The sequence below is a fragment of the Haliotis rubra genome, unplaced genomic scaffold (genome assembly GCF_003918875.1).
Source record: "Haliotis rubra isolate DU_JTF1 unplaced genomic scaffold, ASM391887v1 Scf5, whole genome shotgun sequence".
In the NCBI taxonomy this organism is placed as follows: domain Eukaryota; kingdom Metazoa; phylum Mollusca; class Gastropoda; order Lepetellida; family Haliotidae; genus Haliotis; species Haliotis rubra.
The window spans coordinates 2,075,431-2,102,045 of NW_025767190.1; the positions used below are offsets into that span (position 1 = coordinate 2,075,431).

General features: G+C 39.6%; 2 protein-coding genes across 3 annotated transcripts in view; one reads left to right on the forward strand and one right to left on the reverse strand.

Moving 5' to 3' along the window:
* LOC124291672 overlaps nucleotides 1–24,817 on the forward strand; it is a 48,205-nt gene extending 23,388 nt beyond the window's left edge. Inside the window, exons 2-4 of the mRNA XM_046728719.1 lie at nucleotides 19,952–20,371; nucleotides 20,832–21,134; nucleotides 22,548–24,817. Of these exons, the coding sequence (XP_046584675.1) occupies nucleotides 19,952–20,371; nucleotides 20,832–21,134; nucleotides 22,548–22,837 (1,013 nt within the window). The 3' untranslated portion in view covers nucleotides 22,838–24,817. The remainder of the gene's footprint in view (nucleotides 1–19,951; nucleotides 20,372–20,831; nucleotides 21,135–22,547) is intronic.
* The window catches only part of LOC124291673 (L-xylulose reductase-like), a 93,806-nt gene that overhangs the window by 62,167 nt on the left and 5,024 nt on the right, over nucleotides 1–26,615 (reverse strand). The window lies entirely within an intron of this gene.

Here is a 26,615-nt window from a genome sequence, read left to right on the forward strand (position 1 = left end):
CTTAGCACTATTCCTGCAATATCATGGTGGGACACCAGACATGGGCCTCACATTGTACCCATGTGAGGAATCAAACCCAGGTCTTCAGATGATGAGTGAACGCTTTAACCAATATGCTACCCCACCGCCCAGTGTTATCAAAGCAAGACATTTAATACCCAGTCATTAACACAGACCACATTTAGAACTTCCATGCAATCCTAGAATACAGAGGATGAGTGTTATTGATACACTCACTCCTGAAAGAATAGAAATGTATCTTTTTCAAGTGTGCCACACAGTTCTCAGAATAGGTTTGCCCTATGGAATTTGAGTGAGTCAACTGGATGAAATACTCTTTATCCACCTCCATACTTAGTGAATGTTATATCACTGTGAGCTATACAATAAACAGTAGAAATCTTGAAAAATTGCCAATTTTCTCTGAAATGAAAATGATAATACCCTTTTCAATTTCTGAAGCGACAGAATTTTATATTTATTTTATTTTTATTTTACTTTCCATCAAGTCAGTTTATGTGCTCATTTCCATGTGCTTGGCAAGTTTACCTTTATAGATGTATATTTATCGCTTGCTTCACACAATAAACATCATCAGGAGGTATGCTCGTGGAAAGACACACAATACTAAATGTGCCCTTTAAGCACTGCGAGGTATATTTTAATCTGTACTGTTACAATTTTATCTCTGTCATTTGAACTCTCTCACAAGGAATTTTCCTATCATCTATCTGAGCTCTAAAGCAAATATAGCAGGCACTAGAGAATGTTTTTTTTTAAAGTCTGCGTTGCCGGCTAAACTTTTGCATTTACATGTCATTTGGTTATGTACATTAAATTCAGGTAGGTTGATATGGCATTCATAACAAAGAGTTTTTTTCAATATGATCAATTATGCAAAAGTATAATAAAAAACCATCACTGAAAATGGTACACATCAGTTTTAACAAAATTTTGATAAAAGTGTACAGCTCCCAAAACAAAGGAAGTAGGTGCTAGAAAAACTCAGCAAAACAAATATGACAACATGAAAGTAAAATGTACAATCTGCTCCTCCCATCACAGACAGGCATGTCCAGACAACACACGTACAAGGTGATACGGCCGTATCTACCAAGTGCATTTACACAGCTTAGTGAATAACTAATGTTTTGAAACCTTCAAAGCTTATAAAATGAACATAAATCAGGCAGTAATGACATTGGGGAAAGGATGAGATTCGGTTTGGGTATTATACATCAAAGAATCTGGGTCAGTGTGTCTATGTACACTCTGAGAAAAAACAACATCATTTAATATTTTTATAGAGGCACCTATCATCCTGGAAGTCTGGTGTTACCATTAGAGCAGGGTTTGTCTCAACACTTTTTAAGTGGAGGAGGAAGCGTTAGATCCTGTTTGCTTTCCAGAATTATTTGTTTTATGAGAGTTGTTTTTTTTGTCTTTACCCTCTAGAGTTCTGTCAGTGTGATTCGATAAGCCCAAACAAAATAAACTGTGTGGGATGGTTCATGATTCAGAAGCTAAATGTTCTGATTACATATCTTATATTTTGTTAGTTTTAGTACTCAGTCGTGTTCTATGCTGCATTGAACAGAACAGAGTTTTAGATCCAAGTTGTGATCTACACTGCATTGAATAGAACAAGGTTTTAGTACTAAGTTGTGTTCTACGAATTATAGAACAGAATACGAATTATAGAACAGAACAGAGTTTAGATCACAAACACTTAATGATACATTTCCATTATATGAATATCACATTCTCACCAGTCTGGAAATGCATGGTATTAATACAAGGCAACTTTCTGGCATCAGGATCTCATGGCCAAGAGTACAAGTAATGGTAGAACAAGTATGATCCAGTATTGTAATTAATCTAGTCCTGTCCTTTTGCACGTTTTGAAACTTGTTTTCATAATTTCTTACTTATAATCCTAACATATTTTTTTTCTCAATTTCTACTTTTTTTCCTTTTCCCACTCTATTTTGTTCCAACTGCTCACAGAATATTTACTGAGTTGCATCCCTTGCAGGAAACCTTTGATTACCAGTTCAAATCTTGATGTGGCCATGTTATAATGCTTCTAGTTTCGTCTGCTCTATACCAGTGCTTGTGGGTTTACCAAATTCATATTAGTCTCAGACCTGCATCACTCACGGAGGCTTTCCCCCTACATTATGCTGCCGTGCCATGAAATAACTAGAATACCAAACTCACTCACTCACTCATGCTGATACAAAGCTGAAGTAGCAAATTATTAAGGATGATCCAGTATACTTTTCTACAAATGAGCATACATAACGTTACAAACATTTTAACAACCACTAAACTTGCAAGATGTATTCTGTCACATGCTTAGCAGACAGTAAGTATGCTTATAGTACACCGGTTCCATCATAATCTATTCTTTGACCACAGATATTGAAAGATATGTGACTGAAATAGCTACATGCCCTAGACTTTTAGTAGTCTCTTTTTTTTATATAGAACAGTACATTCCAGATAACCAAATATCAAGATAACTATTGAGAGTATGAGTGAGTGAATGGGGTTTTGTTTTATGATTTGTAGGTTGTGTAGTCACATCACAATTTGTTGGCCCCATGTGGCACATGAACAAATTTTTATTTTTATTTATATATATTTATATAGTGCCAATATATCCAGATCACCTGCTCAAAAGTACTTTGTTTTTCCCTCGATCATTGGATGCCAGTCTCGAACATGAAAGTTACCCGTGAATATCCAGGTCTTCAGTAACCCATGCTTGTCGTAAAAGGCGAGAAACGGGATCAGGTGGTCAGGCTTGCTGGCTGGATGACACATGTCAACGTATCCGAATTGCGTGGATCGATGCTCATGCTGTTGATCACTGGATTGTCTGGTCCAGGCTCGATTATTTACAGATCGCCGCCATATAGGTGGAATATTGCTGAGTGCAGCGTTAAATCACAACCCAACCAACCAACATGCACAAAGTGATCTCAGTGCAACAATAATTCTAACTCCCAAACACTAACATAAAGAATCATAGCTCATATCACTAAGATAGTTTTGTGCAAGTGGCCCCTGTTTTAGATGTGGTAAACCCACAAGCCTGAGTATAGAGCTAACGTACAGACGGAAACTCGTGGATTTGAACCGACAATCTAGGCTCTCCCATGGGATGCCCCTCTACAGAGCTAATTGCTGTACCTTCCATGGCTAGGCGTATAGTCACTGACTGTTATCACTCAAGTGTTAACTTAACGTCATTCCTTTAATTACATTTTCAATTAACTTCACTTAATTCAATCAGCTCAGCCTTACTTCATGATCAACCACTAATACGATCTCTTTAAGTGACATTTTAGAAGATGCAGTATCTAAGATGAGGAAAGCTGACTTGTAGGTTCCAGCAGTATCTATGATGAGGAGAGCTGACTTGTAGGTTCCAGCAGTATCTAAGATGAGGAGAGCTGACTTGTAGGTTCCAGCTGTATCTATGATGAGGAGAGCTGACTTGTAGGTTCCAGCAGTATCTAAGATGAGGAGAGCTGACTTGTAGGTTCCAGCAGTATCTAAGATGAGGAGAGCTGACTTGTAGGTTCCAGCAGTATCTAAGATGAGGAGAGCTGACTTGTAGGTTCCAGCAGTATCTATGATGAGGAGAGCTGACTTGTAGGTTCCAGCAGTATCTAAGATGAGGAGAGCTGACTTGTAGGTTCCAGCTGTATCTATGATGAGGAGAGCTGACTTGTAGGTTCCAGCAGTATCTAAGATGAGGAGAGCTGACTTGTAGGTTCCAGCAGTATCTAAGATGAGGAGAGCTGACTTGTAGGTTCCAGCAGTATCTATGATGAGGAGAGCTGACTTGTAGGTTCCAGCAGTATCTAAGATGAAGAGAGCTGACTTGTAGGTTCCAGCAGTATCTAAGATGAAGAGAGCTGACTTGTAGGTTCCAGCAGTATCTATGATGAGGAGAGCTGACTTGTAGGTTCCAGCAGTATCTATGATGAGGAGAGCTGACTTGTAGGTTCCAGCAGTATCTATGATGAGGAGAGCTGACTTGTAGGTTCCAGCAGTATCTATGATGAGGAGAGCTGACGTGTAGGTTCCAGCAGTATCTATGATGAGGAGAGCTGACTTGTAGGTTCCAGCAGTATCTATGATGAGGAGAGCTGACGTGTAGGTTCCAGCAGTATCTATGATGAGGAGAGCTGACTTGTAGGTTCCAGCAGTATCTATGATGAGGAGAGCTGACTTGTAGGTTCCAGCAGTATCTATGATGAGGAGAGCTGACTTGTAGGTTCCAGCAGTATCTAAGATGAGGAGAGCTGACTTGTAGGTTCCAGCAGTATCTATGATGAGGAGAGCTGACTTGTAGCTTCCAGCAGTATCTATGATGAGGAGAGCTGACTTGTAGGTTCCAGCAGTATCTAAGATGAGGAGAGCTGACTTGTAGGTTCCAGCAGTATCTATGATGAGGAGAGCTGACTTGTAGGTTCCAGCAGTATCTAAGATGAGGAGAGCTGACTTGTAGGTTCCAGCTGTATCTATGATGAGGAGAGCTGACTTGTAGGTTCCAGCAGTATCTATGATGAGGAAAGCTGACTTGTAGGTTCCAGCTGTATCTATGATGAGGAAAGCTGACTTGTAGGTTCCAGCTGTATCTCTGATGAGGAAAGCTGACTTGTAGGTTCCAGCTGTATCTCTGATGAGGAAAGCTGACTTGTAGGTTCCAGCAGTATCTATGATGAGGAGAGCTGACTTGTAGGTTCCAGAAGTATCTATGATGAGGAGAGCTGACTTGTAGGTTCCAGCAGTATCTATTATGAGGAGAGCTGACTTGTAGGTTCCAGAAGTATCCATGATGAGGAGAGCTGACTTGTAGGTTCCAGCAGTATCTCTGATGAGGAGAGCTGACTTGTAGGTTCCAGCAGTATCTATGATGAGGAAAGCTGACTTGTAGGTTCCAGCTGTATCTATGATGAGGAAAGCTGACTTGTAGGTTCCAGCAGTATCTATGATGAGGAGAGCTGACTTGTAGGTTCCAGCAGTGTCTATGATGAGGAGAGCTGACTTGTAGGTTCCAGCTGTATCTATGATGAGGAGAGCTGACTTGTAGGTTCCAGAAGTATCTATGATGAGGAGAGCTGACTTGTAGGTTCCAGCAGTATCTATTATGAGGAGAGCTGACTTGTAGGTTCCAGAAGTATCCATGATGAGGAGAGCTGACTTGTAGGTTCCAGCAGTATCTAAGATGAGGAGAGCTGACTTGTAGGTTCCAGCAGTATCTATGATGAGGAGAGCTGACTTGTAGGTTCCAGCTGTATCTATGATGAGGAGGGCTGACTTGTAGGTTCCAGCAGTATCTATGATGAGGAGAGCTGACTTGTAGGTTCCAGAAGTATCCATGATGAGGAGAGCTGACTTGTAGGTTCCAGCAGTATCTAAGATGAGGAGAGCTGACTTGTAGGTTCCAGCAGTATCTATGATGAGGAGAGCTGACTTGTAGGTTCCAGCAGTATCTAAGATGAGGAGAGCTGACTTGTAGGTTCCAGCAGTATCTATGATGAGGAGAGCTGACTTGTAGGTTCCAGAAGTATCTATGATGAGGAGAGGTGACTTGTAGCTTCCAGCAGTATCTATGATGAGGAGAGCTGACTTGTAGGTCCAGAAATTGGATACTAGTGTCACTTTGTTGTTAGTTTGTTTATTGTTTAACACCAAACACAGCAATATTCCAGTTATAAGATGGTGGAAGTACAGATAATTGTGTCTGGACCAGACAATCTATAACATCAACATTCTCAGCGCACTCAATGGCATCAATCCATCATGTAACCAAGACTGACAACAAAACCCATTTGGTCGACTAACTACTTTCGTGTCGAAGGCACCTACACCTATACTGAGTCCTTGTTGAAAGAATAACAAAGTTGTCAACACTAATCAGATCATTGAGCACTTGCTGCTGATGTTGAATCCTACACTAACATCCTTAGAATCTGACTCTCATTGTCCGTGTTATGCATGGGATTTATTTATGCATATATAAACCATTTGGTGATGAAATGTAACCTCCCAAGTCATGAAACCTGCTTAATAAAGTGACAGCAACATTTTTGTTTTCACTAAAGGCAAGGTTTCTAGATACCTGAAGTCTGGATAAGTGCTTTCTGTGATAGGAACTGTAACAGAAACGCACTACCATATGCACAATTAAATCATGAACGATTCCCCTGACAACTACTGTTGTTTATGGGGAAGTCTGAGATGTCCGTGGAGGCAGCTGAGGCAGCTCACGCCATCTGTTGAAGCAGGAACTCCTTCCAGTACACTCCCCGTAATCTCCTTCCACTGTACACCACCACTGTACACTGTACACCACCACCAGACAGTCAACCCTTCACTCTACACACTAAAGATATGCCCAATATTTCTGAGCTGAATCTTACTAGATCTACATCATAAAGATATTTCCTTACAAATACAACTCTAGTCTCTTCATATGACTGAGCTACAAGTTTTACAAAAATAATCCATCAAGTTCATGAATAAAAAAGATGCATAATATCTAAATTGAAATACTATGTTTCACATTCACAGGTTTGTGTAATGGAGACATTTCATTATGACGTCAAAGGCGATAATAGTTATTATCATTTTTTATCAATACTACCTTTCACTTAGAATTACCGATGGTCATTGGTGAAAAGGTTCTCTGAAGTACATTGAAAATTATTGAATTTGGTATAACCCCAGGGGGTGAAAAAATGAAATAAAAATGTTGAAAAGAAACCACATGAAAACACACAAAAAAACGTGCTGAGACCAAATAAAATGTAAAGGAACTGTTTGATGGTGAGTGGGGACGGTGGAGGGAAATCTTTCAAGAAAGATTAGCCAATTTCCTGTCCATTTACTGATCATTTCAGCAATTGCTAGGGGCATTCTTTGCAATATCATGCCCAAGTTATTAACCAATGACAAGGGTCATAGAAGTCACATGATGACACACTACAACCTTACAAACCTGTACGTGTGTTACCTCACGTTCATAATATACCGGTAGAAGAAACAGGCTAAAACTATTCATACAAGACTTCGTATATATTATAAAGTTATGTGTATGTTTCAGCACCAGTCACTAAAAGATAAAGCCCATGTCCTGTTTGTGTTTCCAAGATCAGATGGTCAGAAACTAAAAACTGGTACCAATGTCCTCTCTATGATTTCACCAATCCCACATTACTCAAATCTCAAACCAGATTCTTTCTATGATTTCACCAATCCCACATTACTAAAATGTCAACCCATGTGCTTTCACTAACCAAATCAGCCAAACATCCTTTCTGTAATTTCACTGTGACCATATAGCCCATATCTCAAACTGCGTCCACCGAGATTGTTCCTGGACTGGTCCAGCTTGATGACATCTGATTACTCCATCTCATCACATCAATGTCTTTAACAAGCTGATGAGGTTCGGGTGAGAAGTACCACCATGGGCTTCTCCACCAATGTACAGGGGTCCTCGAGCCAGGCTAAACCAATGGATCAATGATAATTACATGAATCAAATACGTGTTTCGGGTGATCATTTCATTATAGGGTCGAGGAAGAATCTGTCCATTACGCTGTCCTGGATTGTCCTCACAGTCTGTATACGCACGTATTTATCACATTTACCGGTCAATATAAGCACGTATTTACCAAGAACATATTCCTGTGATTGCTTAGGGAGAATCAATTATGGGATGGAACTGCCGGGAATACAACAATCACCTTTGGTGCTGATCGACCAGGGGTCTGTTTATGTGGACTTGAACTGCAAGAACCTTTTGAACTCTGGTGTCTTTATACACAAAACTAATAATAAGCAAAGTAGCTAAGGTCCTTCAAATAAATGGGCTAAGCATTCACACTCAGTTGAAGAAATACAAATCCAGACAGCTACTGATATCCCCTCCCTGAAGAGGTTAGTCAGGACTCGCATTCCTCCCTTCATGATAATATAATTAACTTTAATACTATGTAGCCACCCAACCCTGTTCTACAGAGTTATCTTATCACTAGCACAGTATTAGTATTAGTATTAGTAGTGCTAAAATAAGTTTGTGGAATGGGGGCCTGGTTTTGTCATGGGGGCTCATGATACAGGCAGAATCATTCTTTAGATTTTGCTGTTGGTTGAGATTTCCATGATTCTGAAATGTTTTGATTTTCTTTTTCATTTTTATTCACAAGATTGTTCAAACAGAAATACTATAGACTACCATTCGAAAGGAGATTGTGAGGCAAATTTCATTTTCTTCACACCTCTTGCAGCATATAATAATGTACTTTTGATTAAGGTTAAAATTTTAACCTTTGAAAGTAATGACAAATGTGTTCAATTGGTACTTGTGAGTGAGTTTTGTTCAACAGAGATCCCAACAGTTTTTTAGTAACATGAAACTAATATTTTGATGTAGGAGAAAAGTCTGAAGTGATGCTGGCTACTTTCTGAAACATGTAAGTGTGGGTATAATGGGGACAAACCATAAACAAAATGAATCTGGGGCAGGGTGGGGGTGCAGGCTGATGAATTAAAGTTCATCCTGATAAGGTTTACATTTTAGCACCATACACATGCTTGCTCACTCCCCTACCAAGGTGGTAAAAACTGATATCTGCACTACTTTGTGATTCCCTCCCACATTATAACATGGCACACAGTTATATAACTGGAATACTGCTCAGAGCAGTTCATCCAACATACTGACCCAGATGGGTTAATATTCATAGGAATTATACATTATATAGCTGTCTGAGATGAGATTACCTGGCGACAGATTGTCGTATCATTACTATGGAGTAAGACAAATACATGCTAAACATGCAACAGCTATTGGAGAGATTCATCCAGGCAGATGAACAATGTTATACAATACATCCATGTACCACGTTCTACAATACATCCATGTACCATGTTATACAATACATCCAGGCAGATGTACCATGTTATACAATACATCCATGTACCACGTTCTACAATACATCCATGTACCATGTTATACAATACATACAGGCAGATGTACCATGTTCTACAATACATCCATGCACCATGTTATACAATACATCCAGGCAGATGCACCATGTTATACAATACATCCAGGCAGATGCACCATGTTATACAATACATCCAGGCAGATGCACCATGTTATACAATACATCCATGTACCATGTTCTACAATACATCCAGGCAGACGAACAATGTTATACAATACATCCAGGCAGATATACCATGTTATACAATACATCCATGTACCATGTTCTACAATACATCCAGGCAGACGAACAATGTTCTACAATACATCCATACTCATTCAAGTCAACTTGCTAGGTTAGTCAAAGTGTTTTACATGTGATCAGACAATACTGATCAGAATTTAAACTGCAAATTGAATATCAAATTAGCCATTTTCATAAACAGCAGACACTACAGAGAAGGATTCTTGTGCCTCTTGTTCATTTCCTAGTCCTAGATCATCAAGATAACTTGGACAAGAATGATCAAGTCACCAACAAAGTTTCAGCCTTATGGACCTTTCAGTTTGGGAACTTTTACCAAATTAAATGATGTGCTTCTTATGGCTGCATTAATGGCATGAACAGACCTGAACCATGTTACATTCAGGAACACCCATGACAAGTTCCAGCTGAAACCAACAGGTGGTTCTGAAGGAGAAACTGTGTGAAGGTGTAGTAATGGTGCCACCATTGACAGATGACTTCACGCACCATAACCTCAAGAGGGTCTACTTAAAATATTAACTAATCAATCTTGTCTCTAAGTCGCTTCTGACAGCCATGGTGTGTACAAGGCTAACGCTACATAATTTAGGTGGGGTGAAATTGGGTTGAATTTCATATTAGATTACTGCACTAACATAGCATCAAGCTAGTCTGGACTAAGTACTAGTCTTGTTTAGGAGAGCTGGTCCACTGAGATACCATGTCCTAGTTTAACATGGATTCCAGGCACAATATCCTGACTACAAGCTAATCAGTTTTCAATATTTTATCTCCTTAATGAAGAGTGCCAAGCAGGATGACAGTGTGGCCATCTTTAAATGACGTTCCTTCATAAAGGATGCCTACAATCCTTGGTCTGGATTCAGGACATATGATACACTGTTCAGCATAGAGTGTAGAATGCAATGTGCAACTAATGCAATGCAGCCACAGAGGTGTCCCACATAACTGAACCTTGGTGTGATGTGAGCGTCAGAGGTGTCCCACATAACTGAACCTTGGTGTGAAGTGAGCGTCAGAGGTGTCCCACATAACTGTACCTTGGTGTGAAGTGAGCATCAAAGGTGTCCCACATAACTGAACCTTGGTGTGAAGTGAGCATCAGAGGTGTCCCACATAACTGAACCTTGGTGTGAAGTGAGCATCAGAGGTGTCCCACATAACTGTACCTTGGTGTGAAGTGAGCATCAAAGGTGTCCCACATAACTGAACCTTTGTGTGAATAGAGCGTCAGAGGTGTCCCACATAACTGAACCTTGGTGTGAAGTGAGCATCAGAGGTGTCCCACATAACTGAACCTTGGTGTGATGTGAGCGTCAGAGGTGTCGCAAATAACTGAACCTTGGTGTGAAGTGAGCGTCAGAGGTGTCCCACATAACTGAACCTTGGTGTGATGTGAGCGTCAGAGGTGTCCCACATAACTGAACCTTGGTGTGAAGTGAGCGTCAGAGGTGTCCCACATAACTGAACCTTGGTGTGAAGTGAGCATCAGAGGTGTCCCACATAACTAAACCTTGGTGTGAAGTGAGCACCAGAGGTGTCCCACATAACTGAACCTTGGTGTGAAGTGAGCACCAGAGGTGTCCCACATAACTGAACCTTGGTGTGATGTGAGCGTCAGAGGTGTCCCACATAACTGAACCTTGGTGTGAAGTGAGCGTCAGAGGTGTCCCACATAACTGAACCTTGGTGTGAAGTGAGCACCAGAGGTGTCCCACATAACTGAACCTTGGTGTGAAGTGAGCGTCAGAGGTGTCCCACATAACTGAACCTTGGTGTGAAGTGAGCAACAGAGGTGTCCCACATAACTGAACCTTGGTGTGAAGTGAGCACCAGAGGTGTCCCACATAACTGAACCTTGGTGTGAAGTGAGCACCAGAGGTGTCCCACATAACTGAACCTTGGTGTGAAGTGAGCACCAGAGGTGTCCCACATAACTGAACCTTGGTGTGAAGTGAGCGTCAGTGGTGTCCCACATAACTGAACCTTGGTGTGAGGTGAGCGCCAGAGGTGTCCCACATAACTGAACCCTTGGTGTGAAGTGAGCGTCAGAGGTGTCCCACATAACTGAACTTTGGTGTGAAGTGAGCACCAGAGGTGTCCCACATAACTGAACCTTGGTGTAAAGTGAGTGTCAGAGGTGTCCCACATAACTGAACCTTGGTGTGAAGTGAGCGCTAGCCTGGTGCCCTGGTGCTGAAAATATAATCTATTTTATCTTGGTTGTCTGTGAATAAAGTGTAAACCTTCCTTCCCAGTCTCAAACAGAAAATGTTTCCATGAACTATACGACCAGTTTCTGAAACAACAATATGCCTATTCTTCACCTGTTTCATCTGACACAGTTCTCAAGTGAAAAAAAAACTGTTTTGTATTATCAATGTAGATTGTAGTTCTAGCCGTGTTAAAACTTGACATTTCTTTCTTCTCTGCTACCAGATTTCTCCTTGTATTTGGTAGGGTAGAAATTGGCTAGATATTTTGCCAATAAAACAATATGTAGCTTGGTCAGCGGGCTTGTGCTGAAGAAAATCTTTCATACACTACTTTGAACAACATATCAGTACCAGTACATGATGGCATGTCAATTAAAGCAGGAGAACAAAAGGAAGCAATGCCGGTTAAAGACTCTTCCAGCATTAGCATGGCTATTGTGCTCATTGAGCAGCAATCATTATCTTGGATTTGAATCCACAATCATATTGTTCTGGCATGCCAGAAAACTGAAACGAAAGGTTCCCTACTAGTGATGTGCATTGTCTGGCAGGCACGATCTGCATCAAGACTAACAACCCTATATATACCTGTATACCTACTCCCCTGACTTTGTAGTTTACTCCTGAAGTATATTGATAAACAGGAGGGTGAAGCAGTATCAGTACGGAAAGTGACATCAAAACAAATAAGATAGCTTTCACCTAATCCCAGACAATGGTCAGGAAATTGATTTTTCTTACAAATAAAACTCTAATTGTTACAAATACAAATATTGTACAATGACTAGTGCATGTTAGAATAACATGGTTCTCAAACCTGAATAGACACAAGGGAATCTGTTATGACATTTTACACTTTTGTGAGTTGTAAGAAACTGACAAAATGTTTCTAAGTTTTGTTCATCAACACCACTGTCAGCAATATTCCACCTCCATCACAGCTGAGTCTTGGAGAGATAAACCACTGAGCAATATCCAACATATCGGGATACGCTAAGCAATCAAGTGGTCACTGAGTCTGACCAACCATAAACTTGAATCATCAATAGAGTGCTGGGGCAGTATTTATACCTGGGGTATCAAGTAGATGGTAGTTTGTACCAGCAGAATCAAACTCAGGTCTTCAATATGATGAGCTAAAACAGGACCACAGGGCCAAATATTTCCTGAATTCGCTACACAAAAGTTCCACTGTTATATTTTATACCACTGTAGGTTCTAGATAAGGTTTGATGAATCTGGGTCACCAAGGGCATAACAAATTTACCAGCATGAAGAATCAAACTGAGGTCTCCAATACAATGAGCTAACACTCAACCACAGGGCTAAACTATTTCCTGATCTGCCTATACGAAGGTTCTATGATTGTATTTGCCTGTCTAGGTTTCCATGACAAGTTTTTCGAATCATGGGAGTGTAACAGTTGAAACAGCCAAACAATGTTCTGCAAATGAATCATCACAACAAGTTGTTTATCCACTGTGCATCGTTCACATGTTTTGCCGTGCATTACGTCTGAGTCTCCCGAATCATAGTACCCCCTGCAGACTCATGCATTCCGTACACAAACACCATACTTCATTAACACCTTGACAAATATCACACCTTTTTCCAACCTTATAATCCAAGGCAACATATGCTCAACTATTGCTGTCTCATACATTGCTTACTTTTTCCCTCAAAAATTCAAGAAACCGAAAAAAAATTGAAAAAGAATTTGCCAGACGGCATAAATGAATCATGAGATTGGCTGATGTAGTTTCAAGGCACATGATTTGATGGAGCTGCAGAGTCGGATGAGGAAGTGGCTTCGCGTACCACTTGCTGAACGCAGCGTCTGCACTTCCGCCAGATGCAGAGGGCCACAAGTCAGGGTCCCACAAACATGGAGTGCTTAGTGTAAACAAGCAGACGTAATGCAGGTGTACAACATGTCAGACAGCACAACACAGACGTGGATGAGATTAGCTGGGCCAATAGTCTGACTGTAAGCATTCAAAGTAGCCAGAAAGATGAAGGGTTAGACAGAGAATCACTGAACATCTGTATAACTAAACAAATATATTCATGCTGTTTTATGGAAAAGACAAAATCTGAATTCTAGATTGACTCAATAAATGTCTTTTTGGATTGGCATGATTTGATTGTAATTTTTTCCAGACTGTCTGGTGGACTAACATTTAGTCCAAAGAATAGTTCTTATTCAAAGATACATATATCTACAACACAAAGAAATAGAATCCAAATGGAGCCAAGAAAAATGATAAAATTTTTACCATGAGCTGAGACAATGTGGACTCGCCAAATTGTTTGATCTATTTTCAGTTTATACTCTTGCAGACAGACTAGCTGACTGCTTGCAACAGTATTCAAACCCCCAATAAGAAGTTTGTAACTCTGCACATTGAATTGTGGTGCCCTGGGTGAATGGGTCACCTGTGATGATCATAATATGTTTCTTACCTTTCCCTAAAACCTCTTAGCTCAATCGTTCACATTTGGCAGACTGCGCCTCAGAAGTCATCTGGTAAAAGCAAAAGACGCGCCTGTTCTTTTATACCCCTTCCTGCCCTTCCACCTCGACAATAATACACTCAGCCACTACAACCTGTCAATCTAATTTGAATATCTGAGAATTTACAATTTAATGTGCCCTTCCATATGAAGCATTTTACTTTAACAAAATGAAATTAGAGATCATGAGCATTTGTTTTTGATATTTTCTTGGTAAAAAATAAGCAAGCAACTTCCAAAAAATATCTTCAGAAATATCAGTGATTGTTATCCTTTCAGTACAGTATATTTACAGGGCTTAATATGTATCTGTATAAAACATTCTGGTAGAAATGCTACAGGGTTTGAAGTCAAGTTACATAAGCATCTATGAGAATGCATATGAACAGGAACGATCTTTCATGGATAGACAACTTCTTTATTGGAAGAAGCTGTCTATCCATAACAAATCGTTCCTGTTCATCATACCAGCTTCTCAATGCCACTCAAAGAAGAGAATGCACATCGTGATACTTCACTTCCAATAAAGGGGTGGTGTGGTAGCCTTGTGGTTAAAACATTCGATCCTCACGCTGAAGACCCGGGTTCCATTCCCCACATGTGTACAGTGTGGAGCCCATTTCTGGTGTCCCCACTGTGATATTGCTGGAATATTGCTAAAAGCTTTGTAAAACTAAACTCACTTTCAATAAAACTGATATATCTTCTTGAGAGATACTTAAATTTGGGGGGGGGTTCAGTTGTTTCTCTCAGATGTGTTGTGGAGCTCGAGTCAGAACAGGACTAATGACATTATTGGCTATTACTCCTTGATTGTCTAGTCATCAGGACACAAAGTAAAGCACATCTCCATTACTTATCTTGAATCAAGCTACACACAAGAAACTCATCTCATCATAGCCTTTCCCAAACATCAATGACAGAAAAGAATCAGTCTTCATTATCCTCTGAAACAGACTCCATTGGTGTAAAAGGTAAAATAAGGGGGAATGATATGAATCAGGGTTTTACAAACTGCGCATCCAGTATGCACAAATGTGGGGAGAGGACACTGAAAAAACATTCACTGTCCAGAGGGACACACAATATTGTTCACTGTATCTACACCATGTGTATGACTCTGCTAAGTGTTTGGTTGTTTCTTTCAGAGTAGTTACATGCATCATTTCATCCATCAGTCCACATTTCTGGATTAACAGAACCGTCCTTATAAATATGTAGATGTTACTTCCAGTGTTTGTCCATTAAGTAGGACAGTCAAGCTCAAGGCTATAAGGAGATTTCAGTATATCTGAACATCATCACACATCAACAAAATACACAGCCATTCTAAACTCTAAGAGAGAAACCTTTAATAAACATTGGTCAACCGGTCACATTCTCTTCCCAAGATAAAATAGTCAAACATTTATGCATCCATTTGTCTTTGTAACCCTAAAATGCAACTGAAAAGAAAAGTATTTAAAATATCATCATTGGTATTATTATTATAGCAATTCAGTTAAAGCTTCCAGTGTATCATTCCCAATATTATCCTGAGATCTCAGCCCAACAGATTGATCTGCCACAAACACTACAGCAAGTACAACAGGTGTTGGGTTTCCATCTTGTGACTGTCCTCGACACGGACCAGACATTACAGCTAATATTGAATCAGACCGAGTGGACCATGGGTAATGTCAGTGAATGTGCCAGTAAGCACCAAATGTTTCACGCAACTGACATTGATCTGTAGAAACAACGACAGGGATCTATTACTGCCAAACAAACATTGTCTCACTTCAAATGGGATGTCTGGCCACGTTTAGGAACTAGTTCATGATGTGCCGTCACACAGCAGTGTTCACCATTTCTCAGACACTGCAACATTTCTGTGGCAGAAATCAAAGTGTGCTGAAATTACCCTCGCGTTCCCCAGATATTATCACAAAGGTGTTGGCAGCATGAGGGCCAGTTGAGACATCACGCCAGACAAAAGGTAGTGAAAGTGATAACGGTTTGGCAAGAATCTAACGTTGCTCCAGACAGCGTTCATCCAGATACTGGTTTCACTTAGAGGTTTTCTTCACCTACTGCAAGGACAAGTTTTTTGTGGATTATTTATTCATGGTGTCTTCCTATTAAAAATTAAAATTGATGGCTCAAAAACAGTTGGAAATAAAAGTGAGAAATATCTTTACATTTATGCTCAAGATCAAGTTTAACAGATTTTTAACTTATCCATGTGCAACAAGGTTTAACTCAGATCTTTCTTTGGGAGATTGCTTCATTACATTTTGTGCCAAGTAGAGGATAGTTAAGAGTGAAGAGAGAAAGTCTCTGTACAACTGTGTATTTCCTGAAAACCTGAACACAGGTATCTATTTTCTTTGGCACAGTCTCATAACAGAGTAAAATGAAGTTCTCTGCACTATTTTCCATGAAACCTTGTTCCTGAACAGATATTTATACTTTGATTGAATTTTACCAAAAGCAGAATCTGACATTTTGAAGCAGCCTAAAGTTATCTTTTGATTCACGAGGATACATCTCCATTTATTGTGTCAGCTGAAGATATAGCAGCAGACGTCATTATTCAAAGGGTTATACACAAACATGGTATTTTCAAAGGCTCATTTTCAATATATCAATCAAATCTATTGTGATACAATATCTTTCAGTGTGAAGATCTTTATTCCCGATACAATATCTTTTGGTGAAAAGATCAGATGACACCACCATATAAGATGGCATCCTGTTTCAACATCTACTAAGCCTTTCAGTAGCTTTACTTTAATAGTTCCCCGCTGTGATATTGCTGGAATATTGCTAAAAGTGGCATCAAACTAAACTCACTCACTCACTCTGATATGCTGTGACATGACAAACCGGTCCAGGCTAACATTTGAAAGTAACATGGTCGTTCAAATTCGGCATGCTAACTTAATCAGGTTAGTTGAAATAGTTGTCTACTTGAAAGAGCATATCAGACACATGTCTGATGTCAGGAGATTAGAATATAATTACGAACATGCGGCAACTTGTATCCAATGGGAAGAGTGAACTCATGGGCAGATCATTCGTCCATAAACTTTTCACATGTCCACTTTTTTCTTTAAAACCTTGAGCATAATCAAGCTGAAAGTTTTCACTGGTGTTAACAAGTTTGCTCACTTCCTCTCCAGTATCAGAAACGTTGGATCTCCATGGCAACCATATAGAACAGTTAACTTGGACTACTGGTATTCCATTTAAGCAGATAATTTGATGAAATTTGGAATGTGCTTAATGTGTGGCAGGTTTCATCAAGAATGTTTCTTTCCAAGCAAATGATTGTACTGTATCCTCTTGTTCAGTACAAGATGTAAGATAATAGAAAACTACAAAGTTAATGGCATTAAATCAAATCAAAGCACTGAGATTTTGTAAAATTCACATATTCAAATACCGAATACATTGTCCAAATGAAACTTAGTATAAGGATAAAACAAATTTATCATTTTTGGGGAGTTTTTTTACTTGTCTACAAGGACAAACAATCACCATCACAAACAGAGATCATGTGACAGGTAACAATGGCTTATTTGTCTATGTAAGGGCAATGGTTGGACATGTCCCTGATTCTAGTTTGAAATTAAGAATGTTTTAAAGACTGTAAGATGCTTATACTTCTTCCAGACATCAAAGAGTAGATAAAGTCCTATCACTAACACATCCACAGGTTGTTGACCTATGATATTAAATGAAGAAAAATATGGAATCATGAGGTGAGTTGAGTTGAGTTGAGTTGAGTTGAGTTGAGTTGAGTTGGGTTTTGCGTCACATCGCCATATTCCAGCCATATAGTGACGAGAACAAGTTTGCATTTATAAACATTGTAAGTACATACTCGGAATGAGTTTTATTTCAAAAACATATATTCATTACATTGTCATTTAAAAGCAGAAAAAGTCATAGCATCAAATTTTAAAGGCAGGCAATTTGTTAGTCACATTTCACAGTTACAATTTATGATAGTTACATTTCACAGTTACAATTTATGATACAGGTCAACTTCCCTCAGGTACCGTATATGACCGTATATAAGCCGACCCCATGGATAAGCCGACCCCCAAACTTGACCCTCAAAATCAGTGTCAAAATCATATCTCTCATGGATAGGCCGACCCCCCGCGATGGGTCGCGGCCAACAGAGACCAGAGTACCCGGTAAGTATGTTCCATCAACGACAAGACACCATTACGAGAATATTACATAATAAAGATTACCGGTGTTTGTTTACCTTTTTTTAACGATCACTGCTTGCATCAACAACGAGACGCCATTTGGAAAGTGGATATACAGCGTAAGTGTTGGTGAGAATATTACATAATAAAGATTACCGGTGTATTGTGGCAACATGTGTTTGTGTTCCTTTTTATATCCCGACGATCACTGCTTGCAACAGTTCACTATCAGATGAGCGCTCACGCGGGAGAACAGAATCCTGAGGTGACATCCTGTTTTCTTGTTAATGATATGAATCACAGAGTTACCTGTCTTGTCATCAAGCCCCTTTGTAATGACTTTATCTATCACAATCATGCCCCTGCACTCATGTTAACAACATGACCCTACAAGAGTTATCATCCTTGTGATGCAACTTCAAGTTAGTTAAATGTCTCTTTAAGATTTATTCCCTGTCTTCAAGGTTTCCAATTGGCTATCTTCATTAGAATTAAGAAAATGTAACCACTGCTGCATACATGTAGGTATCAGAGTTATCCACTTTATCATTCAGCCGTCCTGTTGGATATAGGACTTTCAGAGTGATCTCCCTTGTCTTTCAGTCCTCCTGTTAGCCACGTTGCTATCAGTGTTATCCGCCTTATCTTTCAGCCCTCATATTGGCCATGTTGCATCAGAATTATCTCCCTTGTCTTCCAGCCCTCCATAGGCCATATTGCACTCAGAGGGTTATCTCCTTTGTCTTCAAGCCCACCTTGTGGCCATGTCTCTAGAAGAGTTTGGCCATGTTTCTAGCCGAGTTATCAAGCTTGTCTTTCAGCCCTCCTGTTGGCATGTCTTTATCAGAGTTATCCCCCTTGTCTTCCAGCTCTCCTACTGGTATGTCTTTATCAGAGTTGTCCCCCTTGTGTTCCAGCCCTCCTACTGGCATGTCTTTATCAGAGTTGTCCCCCTTGTCTTCCAGCCCTCATGTTGCATGTCTTTATCAGAGTTGTACCCCTTGTCTTCCAGCCCTCCTGTTGGCATGTCTTTATCAGAGTTGTCCCCCTTGTGTTCCAGCCCTCCTACTGGCATGTCTTGATCAGAGTTGTCCCCCTTGTGTTCCAGCCCTCCTACTGGCATGTCTTTATCAGAGTTGTCCTCTTTGTGTTCCAGCCCTCCTACTGGCATGTCTTGATCAGAGTTGTCCCCCTTGTGTTCCAGCCCTCCTACTGGCATGTCTTTATCAGAGTTGTCCCCCTTGTCTTCCAGCCCTCCTACTGGCATGTCTTGATCAGAGTTGTCCCCCTTGTGTTCCAGCCCTCCTACTGGCATGTCTTGATCAGAGTTGTCCCCTTGTGTTCCAGCCCTCCTACTGGCATGTCTTGATCAGAGTTGTCCCCCTGTGTTTCCAGCCCTCCTACTGGCATGTCTTGATCAGAGTTGTCCCCCTTGTGTTCCAGCCCTCCTACTGGCATGTCTTTATCAGAGTTGTCCTCTTTGTGTTCCAGCCCTCCTACTGGCATGTCTTTATCAGAGTTGTCCCCCTTGTGTTCCAGCCCTCCTACTGGCATGTCTTTATCAGAGTTGTCCCCCTTGTGTTCCAGCCCTCCTACTGGCATGTCTTGATCAGAGTTGTCCCCCTTGTGTTCCAGCCCTCCTACTGGCATGTCTTTATCAGAGTTGTCCCCCTTGTGTTCCAGCCCTCCTACTGGCATGTCTTTATCAGAGTTGTCCTCTTTGTGTTCCAGCCCTCCTACTGGCCATATGTGTGGTGGTGCTGTTCAACTTCCACATCCTCACTTCATCCACCGACGCCACCTCAGAATCCGGTGATCCTCTGAACTCTGGCCTGGTCCCTATCATCAACCAGCTGAATGGTGTCCCTCTCCAGCGCCGACTGACCAATGTGCAGGAGAACCTTGCCTTCCTTCCCAGGAACATCCACCTCCTGGACCTGAAGCAGAGTCTGGTAGTGCCAGACTTCAAATGTGTGTTGTCTCAGACTGATCCCAGCTTCCCAATCTGTGTGTATCCCCCTGAACAGGACAAGTTCATCTCAGGGGCTCTTATGCACAGTGGCGTGTGGGAGCCATACATTACTAAAGTCTTCAAGAAGGCTCTGCAGAAACACCCCAATGCTGTGGTACTGGATGTTGGAGCTAACATAGGTAAAAAGAGTGAGTGAGTGTGTGAGGTAAATTCAAACAGCTTTTGATTTAGTAAACATGACTAGAAAAGAAAAGATACATATCATTAATTATTTTGGTAAGTTTCTCTCCTTGGCTCAATGAGGACAGGTAAATCTATATCTATACCTATAAAAGGTTGCCCCATATTCCCCATTGGAGAAAGGTCTAACTTAAAGAAATCTGATAGTGTGTTACTCAAACAGTTTGTCATATTACAATATGTGATTATAAAGAATGCAAAACCTTCTAGGCCCAAAAATTAACCTTCAGTTGTAGGTTCCTACAAAGCTACCAATGTAAATTAAGTTCACTTTGATTTATGAGTCCAAGGAGATCCACAGTAAACATAATGTAGGAAGTTTTAGGACATGGACATGGCGTATATGTCAGATTTTATTATTCTTTATTACATCACTCAGTGATACTTTGATATTTCCAGGTTACTACAGTTTCCTGGCTGCAAAAATGGGTCACATGGTTGTAGCGATTGAGCCAGCAGAGGAGAATGTGTGGAGGTTTCACAAAGGTGCCCAGCTTGGTCGCCTCACAGATGTCATCTACCTGCTTCAGAACGCCATGTCTGACAGACATCAGAATATCACACTGATCACCAACAAGGACAATCAGGGAGGAATCCGAGTTAGCGAAGGCGGTGGTCAAGGAGAGACAACTGCCACCGTTACCATGGACGACCTTCTGTATTTAATGAGACCAGCAGAAGTTATCATAAAAATTGACATCGGTACTTTAATCTTTTGACTCATGCAAGCTTCACTGTAATTTTTTTTCTAAATACATGGATATTTGTCTTTTTCATTTGAACTATCAGCTAGCACTTAACCTTGGTGAACTGTGCCACAAAAGTGATCGCTTAGTCTCATTTCTTCAGGTCATACTCCTTCTTACCTAAACTTTAGTGGGGATATAGTAGGCATTTAGTGGAGATATAGTAGGCATTTAGTGGGGATATAGTAGGCATTCAGTGGAGATATAGTAAGCATTTAGTGGGGATATAGTAGGCATTTAGTGGGGATATAGTAGGCATTTAGTGGAGATATAGTAGGCATTTAGTGGAGATATAGTAGGCATTTAGTGGGGATATAGTAGGCATTTAGTGGAGATATAGTAGGAATTTAGTGGGGATATAGTAGGCATTTAGTGGGGATATAGTAGGCATTTAGTGGAGATATAGTAGGCATTTAGTGGGAATATAGTAGGCATTTAGTGGAGATATAGTAGGAATTTAGTGGAGATATAGTAGGCATTTAGTGGGAATATAGTAGGCATTTAGTGGGGATATAGTAGGCATTAAGTGGAGATATAGTAGGCATTTAGTGGAGATATAGTAGGCATTTAGTGGGGATATAGTAGGCATTCAGTGGAGATATAGTAGGCATTTAGTGGAGATATAGTAGGCATTTAGTGGCGATATAGTAGGCATTTAGTGGGGATGTAGTAGGCATTTAGTGGGAATGTAGTAGGCATTTAGTGGGGATATAGTAGGCATTCAGTGGAGATATAGTAGGAATTTAGTGGGGATATAGTAGGCATTTAGTGGGGATATAGTAGGCATTTAGTGGGGATATAGTAGGCATTTAGTGGGAATATAGTAGGCATTTAGTGGAGATATAGTAGGCATTTAGTGGGGATGTAGTAGGCATTTAGTGGGAATGTAGGCATTTAGTGGGGATATAGTAGGCATTCAGTGGAGATATAGTAGGCATTTAGTGGGGATATAGTAGGCATTTAGTGGGGATATAGTAGGCATTTAGTGGGAATATAGTAGGCATTTAGTGGGGATATAGTAGGCATTAAGTGGGGATATAGTAGGCATTTAGGGTTAGAATTAGGGCTCAGCATCCTATGCTGATTGTAAGAGGCAACTAACTTGTTTACATGACCAGACATGTGTCTTGGTTGATCGTGTGTCCTCTTAGTCTGAATGCTTTCAGATGTGCACAGAGAAACCAAAGAATAGAACATGACAAAAGTGCTGGTTGTGATTCGATTAGGTCTGATAGAGATCTGAGGCCAAGAGGCCATAATGAGCCAGATCCATCCAATGGTGCACACAAAATAGAAACTATATACAGTTACTACTCATTGTAGCTCTTCATAAAAGCAACAACTTTTATATACTTTCATATACTTTCAGAGGGCTATGAGTGCAAAGCGATGGCGAAGTCTGCCCAACTGTTCCAGCATGTTCATGTGCCTTACATCTTCATGGAGTGGCAGCAGATGTTCAAACATCGCATGTCTAACGCAGCCTGCCCACCATATGCCATGCAGCAGCTTACAGACATGCTCACACAGCGAGGCTACATGGCACATGAAGTTCGGACAGGCATTATGATGAGCCCAGAGGAGTGCACAACCAGGTGGCGAGTTGGAGACATCTACTGGAGACATCAGACACAACCACTGCTGTTCCCGCCACTTTGAGGGGCAGCTACACTGGAGCGTCTGCTCCTGTGCTCCTGATTCTCCACGGTCACCAGGGGGTGTTGATGGTGTTTTGCAGTTTATTGCAAGGTCCTTGAATGTAAGCTCTTCTGATTTATATTCAGAGAGTTACGATAGACCTACGATTCGTCTGTTTTGAGAACAAGATCAAACAGAAGAAAGGTTGTACTGACCTCCCCACAGGTGACTGACAATATCTGGCCTGTGGTGACAGCTTTATAACAGCTATTTTGCATATATGAGGAAAAATAATGTGCAAACTTTTAAGCTTGAACAGGTGCACAGAACAATCATAAGGAGGCCTTTTTTTGGTAATCTGGTTTGCAGAATATTTACCCCCAAATGACTAAGCACTATTAAAGTGGTAGTCAGAAACAAAGTAACATAAAATATTGAAAATATACAAATAAGTATTCTCGATGAGAGGAACTGTGTTTTGGTCTAAACAACTATTTTGTATAACAAAAGGTTACTTCTGTTTCCCTTTTGAACCACTTTGAGCATGTTGAATTATAATCAGTTCTCAACAATTCTATCTTCAAAAAAAAAACCTCTTAAAATTTTACTTTATTCCAAAATTTACTGATTCATAAATCAAGAAATTGGAAAACAACTGTCTCAAGTGAACTGCTTTATTCATAACATGTAACCAAACTTGCAATTCAAGAGCAATACTTGACTACGAAAGCACTGCTTCATTATAACATATAAATATATATATGCATGTATGTAATGTGTGAAACACCTGCTGTCCTTTCACAAACAAAATAAGGATCTCACTGAATACATGCTTACACACATTGTCTCATGTAATGAGAATTCCAATCAATGAAACATTAATTAAATGCCTTCATCAATTGTTTCAGAAGCAAAATGTATTTTTGACTATAAAACACTTCATCTGCATGTGATGTCTGACGCTCCCAATGCTGATTGTGATAGACATATGCACTGCTTGTTTTCCTAGGGTAGTTTGTTTTCAAGTGAACACTACATATATTCCTCACAATATCTATTTTTTTATATCAACCTGTATATTGGATAAGACTGTTGCTGCTTACTGGTGTTGAACGAATGTAGCTCAATAAGTCAATTACATCTTAATTAATATTGTTTTTTTACCATTTAGTAATATTGATTTCAGAAAAGTTACACTTTGTGTACTCTATATATAACTGAAATACACTTTTGATACATAAGATAGAGAGCAGATGGCAGTATCTCCTCGTTTTTAAGCTGACACTGAAAAATTCTGGTAGATTTGCTTGGTACTGTTTGTATTTTGGGTTGTTGCAGTTAAGGTATTGCTAATGCAGCATGCTCCTGTCCTCATACTCTTCCCCAAAAAAATTTTGTAAGCCAAAGCTTTCAGACTGACAATGTTGATATTGATATCCAGTTTCCTGCTCAGATTACATTATCATTTCCCAAGAGTTGCTTCTTGTGAGTGCAGTGTGATACAGTCCTATCATCAGGCCAGACAAATTTATTATCTTATTTATGGATCTGTATACTCTGAAAATTCATTAAAGTTAAAAAAGGATCATATATTTTGGGTTAGCTATATATTTAGCTTCTTGGCAGGTTGATGACCAAGAAAATCTAGAAACAAGAAATTAAATCGATCAAGTTTTATTGTTTTAGGAAGACATATAATACACTGGAATTTTAATATCACAACTTTTTACAAGATGTGGTTGCTTAGTATAATAGCAGACTTTCTGATTTATGGACGGCTAGGTTAGGGTCACACATTCTCGCTCATGAATGAAGCAGTATATTTTAAGTTCTCCTTTCTATATGTGGACACATGCTTCCAATAATCACACACCACATATCCCTGTCATAAGTAGGTATGACTGACTGTTTTAAGCAAAACTGCATATCCAAAGTTTAAAATAAATGCTTAAATTGCATGAACTTTGCTTATCTCAGAATGACAAAGGGAATATTTTGCCTGCATGAATTGTTTTTATCACAGCTGCTTGGAAAACACCAAGGAAATGTAACATGTTGTATTTGGGATTACACTTTCTTAGTAAAGTATAAGTTCTCATACTTTTGGGGATGGACTCCCTTTTGAAACACAAAATCTGTGACCTAATCCTTTACTTGAAAGAGTGTAATCTCAAATATAAAACATGTAACTTCTGACCACTTTCTGAGAGACATTGTCTGTTCAACTTTTCAACCATGGGAGCTGTACCATTTTCCTTTAGGTGGTTGCACAAAGTATGTGATCTAACCCACCAGTTATCAAACTTCTCTATTCATGGCAACCTTAGTGCTGAGTGGGTTAGGTCCCTGACTTTGTGTGCTTGTGATTCCGTGCCTCTCTCTGAAAAGGTCCCACTTGCCATGCCACTAAAGTTTGTACTGTACAGGGAAACTGAAAGCCTAGACACACCATATGAACATATGTTACATTTGACAACTTTCTAAGGCATTGTCTGTTCAAAGAAGGAAATAATCACTTTTTTTCTTCACAACATCTTGACATAAATATCAGATGTCAGCAAGTTTCATGCCTGATTGTTTTAATATCTGATTTTCAGCATTCAGATAATCTGATAAATGTTAAGATTTTCACAAAACTCCATGATGCAATATTATTTGCTGTTTAGAGTTGTGTCCCTTACATATTACAGGATAAGTTTGTCATTCAGTCTGAGGTTTGCCCCATTATCACCCTCGGTCTGTCAGTGATACTACTGAAGTGATAATGAATATCTATATGTGTTGAATCATGATCATATGTTTGTTAAACCATGAATGGTAAGGGGATATTCTGCCCTGTAATACATGTATTATCAACAAAGAGCTATATGTTATATACGCACAATGTGGTTAAATGCATATCTTTGGTGATAACATATTCCACATGATATGCTGAATAATATGTTTTAGTCAATTACTTTCTGTCTTAAAAAAAATAAGTCAAACAAAAGATTTACTTTTCCCAACATCTATCAAAAGCACTGAAGAAAACATAGTATCTGATACAGGTCTTTCATCAACAAGCATTTGTCATTGCAAATATTGTCTTTAACTGTTAGCCTGTTGTGTTTTTATGAGCCTGTGTTTTTTTAATATTGAAACACTTAACAATGTTTTTGATTGAAAATATGCATATTTTTTTGTATTTTGGTTTGTACTTTTAGTTCAAGATTATTTATATATTTTAAAAAATTTCCTCACCTTGGCATGCTGAAAATGTAAATCTATATAACTACAAATAGACAGATAAGGCATAAGCGATAACATACAAAACTTTATGAAAACAAACATGTCAACACATTTTAGTGAAAGTGAGTGAGTGAGTTTAGTTTTACGCCACACTCAGCAATATTCCAGCTATATGGCAGTTTTAGTGAAAGGAAAGAGAGGAAAAATCTACCCATGTCATACTCCAGGGTACAGCCAAGTATGTGGAATAAGTTGTCACCTCACAGTACCAGTTGTACACAAGCAGTATATTGCCTGTGTGTGTGCAATAGTTAAGTGCCTTAGTAATACATCACTCTTTTTTCGCTGTTTGTTGTTTTTGCATTCTTGTGTTTGTGTTTCCCAGATTATAAATATGTGTTGTTTAATTTGGATAGCATTCAGTTTACTCTATGAAACATTTGTTTTATTGTCTTGTTCAATATACTGACTAGTTTGTTACAATTTGTAAATTAGATCCAGTACATGTACAGTTTATCAGTAAATTCATAATTAGAAAACCAAACTATAGTCATTGTTATCATTGGATGAT